This window comes from Lepisma saccharinum, chromosome 4 (genome assembly GCF_977018435.1).
Source record: "Lepisma saccharinum chromosome 4, izLepSacc3.1, whole genome shotgun sequence".
In the NCBI taxonomy this organism is placed as follows: Eukaryota; Metazoa; Arthropoda; class Insecta; order Zygentoma; family Lepismatidae; genus Lepisma; species Lepisma saccharinum.
Genome location: NC_139232.1, coordinates 111,460,390 through 111,477,907, shown reverse-complemented (window position 1 = coordinate 111,477,907; position 17,518 = coordinate 111,460,390). Strand labels below are relative to the sequence as shown.

The 17,518-nt window shown below is 37.7% G+C and overlaps 1 protein-coding gene across 5 annotated transcripts in view; it reads left to right on the top strand.

Moving 5' to 3' along the window:
- LOC145986766 (uncharacterized) overlaps positions 1 to 17,518 on the top strand; it is a 177,227-nt gene that overhangs the window by 40,940 nt on the left and 118,769 nt on the right. Inside the window, exon 1 of one of the 5 annotated variants that reach the window (XM_083121151.1) lies at positions 6,340 to 6,587. The exons of the other annotated variants lie outside the window; for them this stretch is intronic. Within the exon in view, the coding sequence (XP_082977277.1) occupies positions 6,511 to 6,587 (77 nt within the window). The 5' untranslated portion in view covers positions 6,340 to 6,510. Of the gene's footprint in view, positions 1 to 6,339; positions 6,588 to 17,518 lie in introns of those variants that run through there. 5 annotated transcript variants of the gene reach the window in all.

Genomic DNA, 17,518 nt, shown 5'->3' with positions numbered 1-17,518 from the left:
TTTGCGATCGTCACTTTTATATGTATAGTTTTTCATTTATAATAAGTAAACAAAATACGTAAAAAGACAAGTTTGCAAATTTACCGTGACCATCATTAATAAATTTTCTATCTAATTAAATTTATTTCAGCACATACTTAACTCTTTACCTTCACTGTCATTTCAAAGTTATTAAACTACTACTGAAAAACATAAAAGGTGCTAATGGTAGAATAAAATACATATTACCACATATATAAAATATCTCAGATATCATAATTGTTGCTTGTTATTCGTACTGTAACAATTGTAATCTTTCTCCGGAAATAACCCAAAATCACACCTTAATATTATGTTGTTCACAAGTTTATCAAGAGTACTGGAAAAAAGTATACATAACTTATAACTAAAAACCTCTTTCTACCATCTATTACTTCAAGAAAATACCTATTTTATTTATAAATTGACACACAACAAAATTTTCATAGATACGAGTACAATAGTATCTGTTAGAAAAATATGTGTGCACATCCTTAGAATCCGTTCTTAACTAGTTTGCAAATAATAACGTATATGTGCATTTATTAATCAATAAAAGTTACGTAAATCATCTTACGGACTAAATTTCATATCAAGTGTAAAGACACATCAACTCATTTTCTTATATATAAGAAATGGTACTTTGCAATGAATATGGAAACTAATATGCTAACTTCATTGTCATAAAACTCTATAAAATTCTCTTGATCATTTGATCATTTTCGACCTAAGAATAAATTTATCTTTCTTACTTCAACCTCTCTCTCACCAATTAGTAATTAGTCACGTGCAGCTCATGCTTTGAGAAACGTGTCAGAAAGTGCATGCTCATTTGGCATAATGCAGCATAGGCAATGTTAGCTTCAATACAAATGTCTAGCATAATCTTATGATCAATTCCTATAACTACTTATACTTAATAACTTGTAGCAAATGCAATGAATACAATATACATTCCCATAAAGATATGAACTAATAAACAAGCAATAATAATACGCTAAGCAATCCCAATCGATACTTGTTTATAAAGTAATAACTATAGCACTACTGAAATACATTCTTCTAGCTACTACTAACTATTTTCTAGAATAACCCTTATTATTTACTTTCAAATCAAAATACTAAAATAATATGATTACCTACAAAATTAAATTACCTTCTATCTGGAATCTCCTCTCTCTCTTTTACTGACCGACTTACTGATTTACCTATTCTCCAATTTTCCAAATTTATAGAACATAATAGTCTGTTTGCCCGTGAAGAACCTGTTCCTTTAACACATCCTAGAAAATCACTCTGAATTCTAAAGAACAAATGACACTTGTTGCAACACTAAATGTAGTTATCTAGATCAGAAGAGATGTTCTCACATAATTCCTTAAAATTAAAAATCTAAATATGAATATCCTTATATTGAAAAATTAAAATAATGTGACACTTAAAATATACTTTGATTATATTTAACTATGACACTTGGCGCAAGAATGCTATCTTTCGACCCAGATGTTCTTGAAAGAAACTGTGTCACTAGGGTAGACATCCCTTTTTTTTCGTCGCTGTGACCTTCACTCCGGCCACCCCAGCTGACTGACCATTCCCACCCTTCAGGGGGAGGGGTAGTTACGAAACGGAAAGTTCTCCTCTTTTGCCTGAAAAGCCATAAACCTGGCCTTCTAGGACCGTGATATTCCTTTACACACACAATAATAATAAAAATCACAAAAATAAAAGAAAGTAACTAATTATATGATAACTTCAAATATTTACAAACATTTACTAGCGATATAGTACGTACCAACTGCGTTATATATATTTTTAACAACTAATAATCATTTCCTTTTCATGTGCTGTGAGTACGAGTGCGTTGTGAGAGAAAGAAAAACATTGACCTGCGAGGGATGGTTGCTAAAAGACCCTCTCTTCTTCCTTGCCTTTTTCTTACCAATGTATCCAACACCTTTCTTCTTCCGAATCTTTAAATTGATATAACCTTTGTAACGACTGACAAATTTATTGGTGGACCCTAGACCTTCTTAATCTAATTTTAAAAAGTAAATTTGCATTAATTGACGCTGCATATAAGTAACTAAAAAATAATTCCAACTTTTAAATTTCACTGCCGAGCATATCTCAAGCAAAGTAAAACAAATTACATTTATCTTATGACATTGTGCACTATCCAATGTGACTAATAATATAATTTTCCATTTGTGACATTATAATTGAAGCACATTTCAGCATGTAACTCATTCATCCTGAAATAAAAATCGTCGTATATTCCCCATACTCTAGTAAAATATCCCTACTTAGCATCGTTCCTACCAGCGGAACTCGCACACAAAATAAACCCTTCGCTCTCTGGCGGACACAATAATAAAATTCTTCGCTCTCTGGCGGACACAATAATAATAATTACTCGCACTCTGGCGGTACTACTAATAATAATTCTTCGCACTCTGGCGGTACTAATAAAACCAACTTCATCGCTCATTGGCGGACTTAATACAATAACCTCATCGCTCATTGGCGGACACAATAAAATAAACTTCTTGCTTCTCAACTATGTCACATCACGGCGTCTCACTTTAAACTTAAATTTCACCTGAATGTCACAGCACAAAATGTTTCACATTACTTGAGCTTTAAAAAATGAAAATGTGCATACATTTCTTAACTTTTAATCGAAGTTAATTTATTTAGGTAATGAATATTTCCTTTTTCACAGCGTTTAATTATCATACTGTTGGATTACGGGTCACCACTTAATAGGTTAAATCTTCATTCACCATATAAACTGACGTATTTTAGATAATTTTTACTCATTAAACACATTACGACACTCGCACAAACACTTACTATCAATTAAACAAAACACACTAATCACTCGCTTAATACAGTATCACTTTAGCGGACGCAGTAAGCACTTAATTAATTTCGCTTGATAAAATAACGCAATTGGCACAGAAAGAAAATTTACACTAAGCTTAACTATCATTTTATGACATATTTCCATCTCAATATCTTGGCCCCTTCGTTATGACTGAAATGGGCGGTTCCCTTGGTAGTGTAAAGGACCATTTCCGGTAGAATCCTTATCATGGACTGGACCACCAGATGCATTTTCAGATATGGGCGGTTTCTTAGATGCACTCACTGTTGCTTGCCTATGGTTATAGCCACCACCGCGATCAGCCTCGTGATTTCTTTGTGGAGGGTTGGGTCGCCGCTCTCTTGGGAGACCCTCATACCAATGCAAATCGTCCCATCTCCTTATCCTAGTCCACCTGTTAGGTCCATCGGTTCCTTTGATATTGCTCAAATAAAACTTCCTTTGCCCAATTGAACAATTCCGAATCTTCATGTGACTGACATGTAGTTTGACACCAACTTTACCTATCTCGCAGTCGGGTAATGCAAACGTATTTGCAGTTTCTTCCTGCAAGCAATAGTAAGGGTATTCGTATGTATCACAATACCTTTTGGTTCCTTGTTCTAGCAAGCTACTCAAGTAATGAGTCTGCGAGAAAGCCAGAGCAAGCTCTTGCATCTCAGGTCTGTAAGACCACGCTTGGCTTTGTTTTGCTTTTCTTTTCTTCTCTTGACACTCATTATTAGTCTTCGTTACCAAGATGGGTGTCTCCAGCAGTGGACTTTACTTCAAATATACCGTCTTCTATAGTAAGAATGGATACATCGAAGGTTCCACCTCCAAGATCCTCTTGAATTCCTGAACAAAATGGTTGACCATCCTATTTAACGGTCCGTTCCAGGATTCGGCCAGGGAAGCTAGGGGAATTTACGAGCCATGAGCTCGACCTAACGTTACCTGGTCTTGTTTACCCGTTGCATTTACCAATGATCAGATATTAATTTCTAAACCCTGCAGATAAGGGAAACAAACATAGATTTTAACATGTTTAATTAATAAAGACATAAACCTAACATACTTACACAAGAAAAAGGATACACTTGTTACACATGATTGGCACTTATCGCCACACACGATTGTACACTTATAACACAATACTGTCCCGGGTTCGAACTCTTATGCACACAATCTACCGTGTAAGTTACTCTATTCCAAGTCTCGTCACGCACTTTGGAGGATAATGTTCCTTTTCGAGCCTAGCCGCACACTGTTGGCGGGTACTCTCTATTTCCAGTCTCGTCACACACTTGTCCTCTCTTCCATACTGTTTTCCAAAACTGTAGGTTTTGGTGGATCACGTGTCCCCCTGGCCCAATCAGATTGTCCGGCGTCGTTTTGACCAAACCGTGAGAACAGCGTCCCCTAGACGTTCTCTGGATCCTCCAGTTTCTGCCACATGTTCCCTAAATTAGTTCAGCGACGATGGGCAGTGTCCAGTCGAAGGGATACAGGGCTCATTTGTCACTTCTTGCATTCCTTCGTCCTGGTCCCTCCCCGGCGGGGAAAGAAGAAACATAGCCCACACAGGAAGAAACTTGGTTCCCAGCTTTCCGAAGGAAAGTATTCTCAACTTGGAGCAACATAGAATTGCTATACTGTATTAGGTTTCATACTGTGCTCAACACTTAAAATAAACGATTATTATTATAGAAATCATTGAATGAAAATATCTTGGGGCTGTTGAAAAATTCCGGCTTGAGTGCTTGAGTCCACTATTTAAATAGATACTGGATTCGCCTTACTTCCTGTCCATAAACATCTATCACTTTGATGATGAACACTTACTTTTTTACACGATAATGCATTGATATAACAGAGACCATTTAATCTGCTCTCCTTCGTGGCACCTATGATTATTATTGATTTATGTTTTTACGTGTTAAAGGCTACTTGAGTTAACAAGGTCAGATGTTGCCTTCCAGAAATGATTTCAGACTTTTCGGGATCCGGAACAGTCTAAAAATTCCAAAGGATCGTGTTTGAAAGTGGTTAATTCTTGGTAATTTTTGCGCTAAAAGTGACTAAAGTTTCTTGAAATTGACAGTTTCTATTCCAGAAATGCAAAAACAATCATTTGAGGGGTGAGAGGGAGGGAGTAATGTGTAGAATTCGAGATTTTCACCGCGTTGGAAAGTTTCCAAAGCTTCCCGTCCCGAAACTGGTCCGGAATGGCGATTTTTTTCAGTCCCGAACGACGGAATTACAAAAATTTCCCTTCCCAATCCCGTCGCGACCAAAAATCTTTGTCCCGCACACCGCTAGTTTTGGCAGTCAAGACGATTCTAATACCTGTGGTAAAAATGTTCTTTCCTTATTTTGATAGACATGCCAGTAATTGCTGTATCTTATAGTCTGTAAGTCACAAGCAGAAAAGTTACACGTGCGATTTGATAAAAATAATCATAATGAACTGATTTCATAGAATTATGAACTGCTCTGTGGTGTGGTGTCTTCTTAAAAATGAGAAAACGCTGGGTATGATGGCAGAATGAATGCATGAAGAACATTAACGAAAATGTGTTTCTTTCGGGGGAAGTACGGTTCGGAAAGACTCTCCAAATTATAAGGAAATGTGTGTTAAGTGCGTAAGCGCATTATATATTTATTATAATACACTATGGTTAATTTAATATTAACGTATGTTTTCTTTGTATTAAGCAGACATTTTCCCCTCGTATTTTCGCCCTATTTTTGGTTACAACAATTTTAAAATTATAATCCCTGTAAATAAGAAAGCGGTAGAGATTGCGAGATATGAAAAATAATATATATTTCTTTTGTAATAATTATTCTTCTCGATAAATGTGTATGCATAAAACCGAGAACCGGATTTACTGGCCTTGAGGAAAAGTATGATTTCGCGTATAAAAAATGAGTCAGTTATTAATAACAACCATAAATATAAAAGCACAGTCGCGTGGAATTATTATGTATTATTCTTTACCAGATTCACAAGAAAAAAGCACTTAAATTGTGAAAATTGCAAGTGACGTAAACAGGTTCTGTGCAAATTTTAAGGCTTTTTCAAGTTTCCATATCTTTTCTGTTGTTGACGATCGTCTTATTAAAATTCTTAGTTTCACAGCACTGCTTTCATGTTCCGACATAATTTCTGAGGTTAAGATGAAATTAAACTTGCAATTTAATGTAATAGCAGCACCTTCAGCACCCATGTATTTAAATGGGAGAACAATTGCCCATCAAAAGCGTGGGGACACAACAGGGGTGCTGCCACCTACAATAATTTGTTTTCTGACGTAAAGCACGACATTTTTTCCCCGCTTGTATCCCGTTTTCCAGCAGGACTGGCAACCCGTTGAAGATCAGCGCGCAGGAGACGGGGCACAGACGCGCATGCGCAAGCACCATATGGCGTGCTGCAGTGACGATGAAAGAGGGGTGAGAAGCACGTAGCACATTGAGGAGGCCCCGTGTCGTAGGTGCGTCGTAGCGTTCACGCGTGTGGGTGTTTTGGGCTGGGTACCTTACGTGAGTCACGCGGCGCAGGGTATTCGGTGCAAAGGAAACAGTGCAAGAGCAACAATGGAACCTTCTCATCAAGAATGTGGGTAACGGAAGACGGGAAACCACAGCCCCCGTTGGAAGGGGGAGAGGCACCTTGCGAGCTTCCTACAGACCAGTAAGTACCGATGAAGACAACCATTTGCACAAACAAACCTCTGCAATCCAGAAAACGCCCGCATTGTAGCGGCGATCGTCGATTGTCAGTCGCGTTCTGACGTCATTACATTTACGTTTCTCTAAGCTTGCTAGTGAATGAATCTCTGTGTGTATACTATTGGGGGGGATTATTTTTAGGTAACAGTTTACTCATTTCGTGGGTATTCCTTTCCTTGCAACGTTTCAACGCTGACAGATTGTAGCCTGCAAGGAGGCGTGTCATCGTCTTTTCCTGTGTTTATTGACATTGTCAGCGTGACGTCTGTGACCTTGACAGGCGTTCATTACGGTCCATGCAGTAGGATTCGTCCGTGTTGAATGACCGAAGCCGGTGAACTTGCCGGCTTGAAACATTCGATGTTTAACATGACAGTTTCTTGTTCAGTTTTGTAACTTGAATGAACGAAAAATTATCCCAAATAAGTGTCTTGATCACGCGGTATACTTTCGTTAAACGTCAGCAGTAGAGTACAAACGTGAAGTCGCACATTTGTTAAAGTAATTTGGACCATAAAAACGACCACAATTTATTGCAAATAAAACAATCACACCACATTCGCTGAAAAGTCAGCGAGTTTAGAAAATCTCTCTTTTTCGACATTCTAGACACTGTGTTAACAAGAATTTGTTTGATTTTTTATTTGTTCTGGGTTTCATTTTTTTTTTTGCAACACAGTTGATTAATGTGAGCATTGAAAATTTTTGTTGTAAATATTATGTCTGAAAATGCCCATCAACGTAACGCTAATAATAACACCAAGACCAGGAGAATTATTCCTACTAGTAGGATAAGGCATTTAATGACCTAAAATTGCTAAAAACGCTAAATAAAAATGCATTCGTGACCTAAAAAGAGTATCGACACAAAAAGTTTAAAAAATGACCAATATTTAAAAAAAAACAGTTTCCCTATTTTTAGTTCCTTAATAGTTAATGAGTTAATTTTACAGAACACTTTAATGAACAACAGTGCAAAATGTTTAAATTTACTATAATTTGTTCGGTAGGAGGTTAATGCTCTCTCTAAGAAACACACTGATTATTGCAGAACTGACAAACACGTACAATTTAAAATCAATTGACATAAAATAATTTTATCCTATATTGTTATTGAAGACAAATAATTGACTTTTCCCAATAAATCTGAATTAAAATGAACAATAAACACTTGGCTGAGATTCTAAAATGTATCTTGTCTGCTAGTGAAGACTTGTAACACATACGTGGAGAATTTTCTGTTTTATTCAATTCTCTCTATTTCCACTGAAACAATGTCTCCTGGATTTAATTCACAGTCAGTAAGAGAAAAGTTTTCACATCACAAAACTTGAAAAATGGGAGTAGGAAGTATTGCTATAGATCAACTTTATTTTCTAGAAATGTCTGCTTATGCGTGGACAAGCATTAACAAGCAGAAATATTCAAAAGATAAGTAAATTCCCAAAATATAACAAAGAACTTCATTGCCTTCCATAAGGGCGTATCCAGGGGCCAAATTCCTTTCATTCTTTTTGAAAATTTTATGGTGGATTCAGCATACTTTCCGATGAGTCACTTGATGTGGCAGGTATAGAAAATTATCTCTGTGTGCACGGTTTGTGGATTTTGAAAATAACGTCCACTAGAAGTATTTTAAAGTTTCACACTGAGTAATGATATGTGAGCTGAAAACCTGACTTCAGTGAGGTGTTTTAGTACAGTAAGTGAAGTTTGTGTTTTTTTGTTTTTTTGGAAATATTACATGCAAAGGTGAAATACTAAAAGCAAATATGTTGCATTATGTACTAGACAGTAAAAACAAACTATTGTCAGTGTGTGAAACTAGATTTCTAGAAAAAAAACATGCTTCACTTCACATTTTTGTTAAATTTGTTCAACCTTGTCAGTTAAGTGGATCTGTCCGAGTGAACCATCCCAAGCAAGTGATCTTCTAGCCGCAGTTGAAAAGGGGATTTTCTTAATTGAATTCTTTATCTGTGAAAAGGTTTTCAGTTTTACTGTACAGTCAGTCGTCAAAGTATTTAGAGTCTTCATCACAATTTAGCCGTCACAGAACTGCTTCAGAGACTTCGGGAGATTTCAGGTGAAGAGTTCAGCCAAATATTTCAAACTGCTAACCGAAAAGCGTCAACAGCCATTCTATTCTGAAATTGCGAATCCAAGAATAATAAACCACACACACAAAAAACAAAAACAATGAGACAACTCTCCTCATACTATTATAGAGGAGGGGGAGCATGCGCCATTAGCCTTGGTGGATAGTCACCCCTAGCTGGACCCCCTCAAGACTACTAGAAGGAAAGGCTGGGGTCAGACACGCCTCTTTTCGCGACTGCCGCGGGTGTGACGTCATGGGCGGACAAAACCCAGCTGAGTCTTTACCCCATACGGAAAGAAACGTGGAAAGGCTGATCTGTTTTGTTCTTTTCGCTCCATTTTTCGTGTATTTCTCGATTGTTGGGTTCAGGGTGCGAAATCCTGGAGGGGACGAGGGGGATTTCCACCCACCAACAATCTTGGCCACAAAAAAAAAAACACCAAAAATTTCCCGGGGGAAAGAGTTTTTGTTATAACAATGAAAAGATAAGCAATTACTTTAAATTTCAAATATACTTTACTAAGAATAATATTGAAAACACACACAAATTAGTGTAGTGAGTGTTGAATGCTTTCTGTCTCAAGAGATCATTAACAAATCTACATCAATATGTATGAAAGTAACAAATTAATTTCTAATTAATAATCACAATAATTATTTTAATTGAGTAATTTATTTTTACTTTAATAACATTACAAATATGCACATCGTATAATTCACACATATGTTTGTGGGGAGGGAGGTTGTAGGTTACGAACTTTCTCCCCCTCACCAGTTTTCAATGATTTCGCACAATGGTGGGTTGTGAGGTGTTGCAGTTCACAATGCCTTCAGTGAGGTGTTGCGACGTGTCGTGATCTCCGATGAAAAAAATAAAAACAGCGGGCGACAATATATAACTGAACACATCGCATCTAACGAGACTTGTTAGTGGATTGCAATACCAGTAGTATCATTACACAACATCAGGCTACCATACACTTCAAAATACACAACTTGCTATTTATATACGAGTGATGCTTAAATGACAACGTAGTTCAACTTCCGTCCTCCATTGTTCTATTATTTATTTAGGCAAATTTTCATCACAATCCCCCCCCCCCCCAAAGTTAAGTGGACTCAACCAGCTTTCAAATACCCGCCTGTAGGCACCCCTGTTCGACATTCCACTGATTATATATACGTATAAGTATATAAAGTGACCCTCGACTTTCTTCAGTTCTATGTCTCAAGTTTTCGTTCAGTGAAAATTTTTTTAAAGTGTGTGTTACATAATACACACGGAACTTCCTCACATTCCTCCCTGTGTAGTTCAAAGATTCATAAGACTCAGAATTGTAATCTGAATAAGGAAATTTAATTAAGAAATAAATACCAATAGTCGAAGCAAAGTTACTAAATTTGAAGAAGTTAAGTGAAAACAGCTCCTCTCTCACTCCTAAAAGAGAGCAATAGACGAGATTGTTTTCTTTTACATATTCAACTTATCCATAATTTTGGCTTTCTGCCTTTCTTTATTTAACAAAATTATTTTACGCATTCAACATATATATTTTTCTTTCTGCCCTAACAAAATGCGTTACTAGGTGTATTAACCGCAATTTTACATGAAACTAATGTTTCACAGAGGAATGTGACGACTTATAAACTACCGATAAAATGTGTGCGTAAATGGCAGTGTAATCCAACTGTAAGGACATACGTTATGTCGGATCCTAAGTAAGTCTGTGTATTCACTCCCAATTAGCTTCTGGGCATAATTACGGCTCTTTTTTGTTCATAATTACTGCTTTGATTCGGCTGCGAAACCGGAGCGTAGAGCGATCTGTCCGCGCGTGACGTCACGCCTGACGTCAAGGACCACGTGATCAGGTATGGCCCCAGCCTTCTACTCTAGTAGTCTTGGGACCCCCTCCAAATTTTATCTCTGGATACGCCCCTCGCCTTTATTTGCCTTTATTAACCAATTATTTCATGATACAAGTTTTTATATATTCGTGACCTCTTATTAACCTTTTTGTTTTTTAAGTACAATATCATGAAATGCTTTGCTCTAATTACTAGAATATAAAATTGTGTGCGTGATAAAATTAACTCAAAATATAAAACTTTGCAAAGGAACATTCGTCATGTTTACACACAATAATACCAAATTTCAAATAAAAATTAATAGTGAGAGCGTAATTGTACGTCCTTCTTCGTTATTTATTTACTTGTTTTTCGTGGCATTTGTTAAACATTTCACATTAGGAACAATATAGGCCTACATTGTTTTGAAAGACTGACACGATTGTTCTTCAAATCAATAAAGCTCGCTTCATCCACGGAAGTAACATGAAAATGAATATTAATTGTTTGCCTTTTTTATAATTAATGAATTGCTGTGTCCCTCCTATTCGCAGTATATGTTGCTCTTCAGAACATTGAAATATGCAATTTATTTAGTGTATTTTATGTGCAAACATTGTCAAGTGATTATTATCTGAATGTGCTGCATCTATCTATGAGCAGCAAACTCTAACCATAGTATGTTTCTGCATGTACAAGTTTGGAATATTGTTATGTTTGACATTAGGTGATAGACACGGCCTTGGTTGGAATGCAACAACACATGGTATCTGTCTGGTGACCGTTCTCATTTTTTCGCCAACATATGGCACCCTGCCTATCACCTATTGCCTAACATAATAATATTACAAACTTGTTGTGTCTAATATAATAATATTCCAAACTTGTTGTGTCTAATCTAACAATATTCCAAACTCTTTGTGAGGAGTGTAGTATTTATTACCCCTTGTACCCCAAACAACAGCACTGTTCAGCAGATTGCATACCATTCAAGGCTCTAAGTTCCAATAGATTTCACAGTGATTGGTTTCAGATTTAAGTCCACTTAATGCACAGATAGGCTAATCGGGACTGGACCTGCAGATTAAAGAAGGATCCGAACCATTATGTGCCAACACCCGGTATGGAACCCGGGGTCAGCAGTGATTAGGATGACACTTAAAAATCTCTGCTTTTTGATTGGGTCACTGCCAACGACGACGTCACATAGGGGTGTGAGCGGCGTCCACATAGACGCTCGTAGCAAAGGGGAAAAATGAAAAAAAATAATGCACTTTTATCCCAGATAGTATGTTATTAATGTGGCTTATTGATCGTGACTGCCTCTCAGAAAATACCTTTCCGTTCCCTTGACTGACTGACTGTTTGTAATGAAATGTAAAGCGTTTCTGAGAACAGTAAAACCGCTACTCTGCATGTGTAAACAATAAAATCAGGTTTTGTTATGGTAAACAAGTTGGTCCGTTCAAGCCCGCCAACTTTTCAAAAAACATTGGGTCGGCTCAAACACTTCGAGTTATAAGTTCACAAAAATCTCATAAGTCCTCTTTTCATGTCTCATGATATTAATGCGAACCACGCGAACAATGCATCCTTACTTATTTTTAAGAAAAAATCTAATATTTTCTGATTCCAATAAGCACTCCACCACGAATCGCGATAATAAATATAATAATAATAGGACAATTTATTGGGTGGGCTCGGGCCCATATAAGTTGGCGCCACTTGGGCCAGTTCTTATTTTGGCAAGGCACCACAAGTTAAGTAAGGCATTACTGATGTAATATCAGTAACACGATACTGATGCAATTACCAAAAAGTAACAAGATTTTCTGTGCCTACTTTACTCCCTACCTCTGGAATAGGCTGAAACCTATTCTGTGTTGTTGGAGGCGACGCAACCGAATTGCGCACACTTTAGATCCATAATTGCGCACAAATCTCACTGACCTGTTTTGCGCACAGATTTTGATCGAACGTTGCCACTTTGATAGCTTTAAAGTCAGTGCGCAAAACTGTTTCTTTCTTTAGACAAGAAGAGAGAGAGAAATTAGAAATACAATAGTAAATCTCTTAATGATTAAATAAAAAATATAATTTGACCAGTAAATGTAGCAAATCCAGATACAATTTTCATATCAATTTACTCAAACTCAAAAGTTAGGTTAGGGTAATGACTGCACAACAAACCGACCATTACATTCTAGTCCACCAATCAGGTTCATCCTCTATGCCTATCTAATGCTACCCTTCCAGCAAAAACATGTGGAAGTCCACACACACACACACACACAAACAAACACAACAGAAGTGAGAACGGCTTGAGAACATTTTACATCTGACAACATCGCCTCATTTTTTGTGCGCAATCCTGTACATTGTGACAGCTTGTCAACGGCTTATCAGATACCAGTGATAAAACCGGAAAAGTGTGCGCAATCCGGTTGTAGCCGTTGGAGGTACTGGACAAAAAATCAGTTGGAAAATTTTATCGATGTGTAATTAGCCAGTATTGAAGTCTGCCAACAATTCTTCCTCATGTTCTTATGACTACTTCCTCTTGTTGTCTTTTTCTATCTTTTTACCGATATGTTAAATATTATGGGAGGTGTAGACTGACAAACGATATTATTCATGTATAATATCTTCCCCTCTCGACGAATTTTCAGGATGGAGACGTGACGTTCTTTACATCTTGGCTAAGAGCCGTGGCGGAGTGGTTAGCACATCGCGCTACGACGCCCGAGGTCCCGGATTAGAATCCCGACCTGCGCATGGGTGTTATTTGCGAGTGTACCTTCATCAATTTCAGCATATCGTACATAACTCTTCCTTATCTGCGCGATTAGCCAGAAGTGGCAGAAAAGGGAAGTGAAATAAACCAAATCAATGAAAGCTTGGGGAAGAATTTCTGATCAATAGCTGTTCTGTTACTTGTTGTACTTTGTACGAAATTTTATGATAGTTACGAACAAAGGCGCCCGCAGGATTTTTTCACGGGGGCAGAGTTACAGAAACATTTATATTATTATTATTACATTACTCTTTCTACTACTACTACTACTACTAATGTTTTTTTTAAAATTTCATAACATTTGTAATTTCCATATTCTGTGTATACAGGGTGGGTATAAAGTCGCTTTCCCCAAATATTTGATTTCTTCATTTATTGGGGAAAGCGACTTTGTGCCCTCCCTATATATATATATATATATATATATATATATATATATATATATGAGAGAGAGAGAGAGAGAGTTTCCCTTGCATAACTGTATACATAACATTAATTCATGGAGGACAAAAAGTTGTTGTTATAGTTAGATAATCAGTGTAAAATAGACTAAGATTATATGTAACCCTACCTCAAATACTAATAATGATAATGATGATAATAATAATAATAGTTGCTGTAACTTGCGGCCTGTAAGTCACAGAAGAAAAATATTTTTTTGTTATAAATTATCCCTACAATTTCACCATTCGAATTAATCTTTCCAGAAATCTCAGGGAAGCAAGTGTCCCCCCCACTAGCCATCCCCTGCGGGCGCCCATGGTTGCGAATGAGAAATCTGTATTCTCAACATATGCCGGTATACGTCCCGGTCTGAAGTTGTCATGCTATTGTGTCTTGAACAGATTTACAACGCCTCTTTTCAGTTTTACAAGATTTAAGCAAATATGTTTGCACAGGGCTTGAGATAATGTTTGTCTTTGCCAGTCGGAAACTGTGTGAAGAGAAGCACCTTTGTGTGTCTTATCTCGCACTCCCATACGCAGCGTTTCTATTACTTCCGCCTGCTGACATGTCGGTGTCAACAAGCCATCCCCATAAAAGTGTTAACAAGAGCAGGAAGTTCAGGAGGACCCTTCGCAGACAAAGGACACGCTGGTAAACAGAGATGCAGGAAAGAGCTTTATCGCACGTTTCTCGCATGCCAGCGTATCGAAAGAAACTCTCCTCTCGTGACGTATGCGTGGCTTGAACAGTTTTTGAATGCGCGTCGGAAATAGCCGTACGTGTAAACATTCTGGCCGAAGGGACGCCTTCAAGATGCTGAGGTTTTTGCGTCGTGCCAGGGATTTCATAAACAGTGAAGGCAGATCTCAATTTCGTGGTTCCAGCATCCAAAGCAGCAGGCGAGAAAGTTATTACCAAGGCAGGGTTGGCCAGATATTTTTTTTGTTCAATACGCGCTAGGAACACGTGCGAAACCAAAACCTTGAAATAGCATGGCGTTACTCAAATGTTGATTCTATCACAGTGCGCTACGACGCCAGGTGTCCCGAGTTCGAATCCAGATCTGGGCATGGCAGGCACGTAGCCAGGGGGAGGGCTGAAGGAGCTGAAGCCCCACCCCGTAATCCTACAAATATCTAATTTAAATGTTATTTTTATTCTTAATAACAAAAATAAAGTTATAACCACAGTAAAAACTGCATTACATCGAAAAAAGTTTAGTGTATAATAGAGGAACGAGGTTATATTTTTTATATTCTACCATTTAATCCAAGTAATAAATGAATCCACAGCTTCCAAAAGTTATAGTTTTCTTTGTGAGAAGTCACAGAATATAAATTTTATGAGTAGAATTTACCACTAATTGTTAAAGCCTTTTTTTAAATGATTGTGTAAAAGTTGATAACAAAATACAATTAATATGATTTTCAGTACACTAACTGTACAAAATATAAGAAAAATACTGGACAACAATTGTGTTAGGTATTCACTGATACTGTGGATCGAGTGACAAAGCCTCTCCACTTATGTAATAATAACAATAAATTTGGATTGAAATTGATATATTTATAATAACTTATAATAGTTATTATTGTAAAATAACAATAATAATTATTATCATTATTATTTGCACTAATCAAGTTTTATCTATGGCCTGACCACCTCTACAAATATTTCCGGCGACGCCCGTGCTGATAAGGGACGAGCCCCCCTCCCCGAAATAAAATTATGGCTACGGGCCTGCGGCATGGGTGTTCTTTGTGAGTGTCCCTTCATCAATTTAACCATACCAGCACACACCTTATCTTCCCGATTAGCCAAACGTGGAAGAAAAACGAAGTAAAATAAATCATATTTTGATCCAGTTTTTTCTAGGGCTGAGCTTGGATTTTATTTACAGATCCGGGCCGATACTTTCCCGGCGTTTTGATTATTCGCAGGGTCCGCAAAATACCGCACGACACTTACGCGCTGGACGTTATGCAAAATTCGAAGTTTACGTTCATTTCGTATCATTATTATGTGAGAAACTGTATTTTTGTGATTACGTAACAAAAAAGATGCTGAAAGACAGGTTGAAGGAACATAGGGATGATGTACGACTTAAGAAAGAGAGAAATGCGATATTTAAACACACGAGAGAAACAGGACACGACATAAAGTGGGATGAGGCTAAGCAGATAAGGAGGGAGAAGAGAGTACTAGTGAGAAAATGGAAGGAGGCCAAGGAAATAGAGAAGAAAGGGGAAGAAGGCACAATGAACTGGAATGGGGGACTGAAGATAAACAAAGAATGGAAGAAGGTGTTAGAAAGAGTGGAAAGGACAAGATCGAAGGAGGAGAAAAGAAGGTTGAGGAATGAAGAAAGAAAGGATAAGGAAAAAGAGCGTGAGATAAGGAGTCCAATCACGTTCCAGATGAAAGGAAACGTTTATCTAAATCGTCTCCTGTCAGGTGAAACAACAGTTGACAGGAGAAGAGCACCTGCTGGAACACCTGGAATTTGAATTTGAATTTAAAATTGTGGGAGCGTCAGCACTTAGGCTATTTTGCTCCCGTCACATTATACGGGGGCCAGCCCCTTATCATTACAAATAACAACTCTAACGTTGCATAACTAAAAATCTTAAAATCTTCTGACTTCTGTTAAAAGCTGAGGCCTTAAACGGGCACTCAGCACACACAAGGACCAAAAACAGGACAACGCACACAAAATTATACTGGCCACAGTGCCAGTCGCCAGAGCCTCATTAGTCTTTAGTCCAGGGTGCACTACGTGGAAGTGAGGTTGACTTTTGGGCGCCTACGTGGAAGGTACCCCTTACACCCCTGCTGGAAGACCTGGAAATTAATGTTCCAGATCAGCAACTTTCTAATAATCTTGTGTCTGGAGGGAGTGATTTTTGTGTATATATACAGGGTGTTTCATAAGTAATAGCGCAAACTGACACAGTTGAAAGTATACGATAATAGAATCAAAAAAGTCTCGGTAAACATGGGTCTGCAAGCGAGCCATTTTCGAGATAATCGCGAATGTGTGATTACAAGCCGCCATTGACTTCATTGTTTGTAAACGTCGTCCTAGTTGGTAAAAATGATAATAATGTGTGCGAATGTGTGGTTACAAGCCGTCATTGATTGCATTTTTTAAACACAGAGTGCTTTAATCCTTGAGAGGTCCGAGGTTTGCTCTTCGTTTACAAAACAGAACACTTCCAAGAGGTGGCGTTGCAATCAAACAGAACATTTCTGAAGTCAGTGACGGCTTGTACCCACACATTCGCACACATTATTAGCATTTTGCCGGACCCTGTGGCCGAGTCGTTAGCACATCGCGCTGCGACGCCAAGGGTCCCGGGTTCAAATCCCGTTCGGGCTTGGTTGTTTGTGAATGTCCATTCATCATTTCATCAATCATCCCCATCTTCGCAAATTAGCCAAGAGGCACAAAACGCGAAGTAAAATAAACTAAATCAATGAATAAATCAATTAATTATTAGGATTTTACCAACTTGGACGACGTTTACAAACAATGAAGTTGGTGGCGGCTTGTAATCACACATTCGCGATTATCTCGAAAACGGCTCGTTTGCAGACCCATGTTTACTGAGACTTTTTTGCATCTATTATCGCGTACTTTCAGCTGTCAGTTTGAGCTATTACTTTTGAAATACCCTGTATATCTTCCTGTTTTGTACCTATT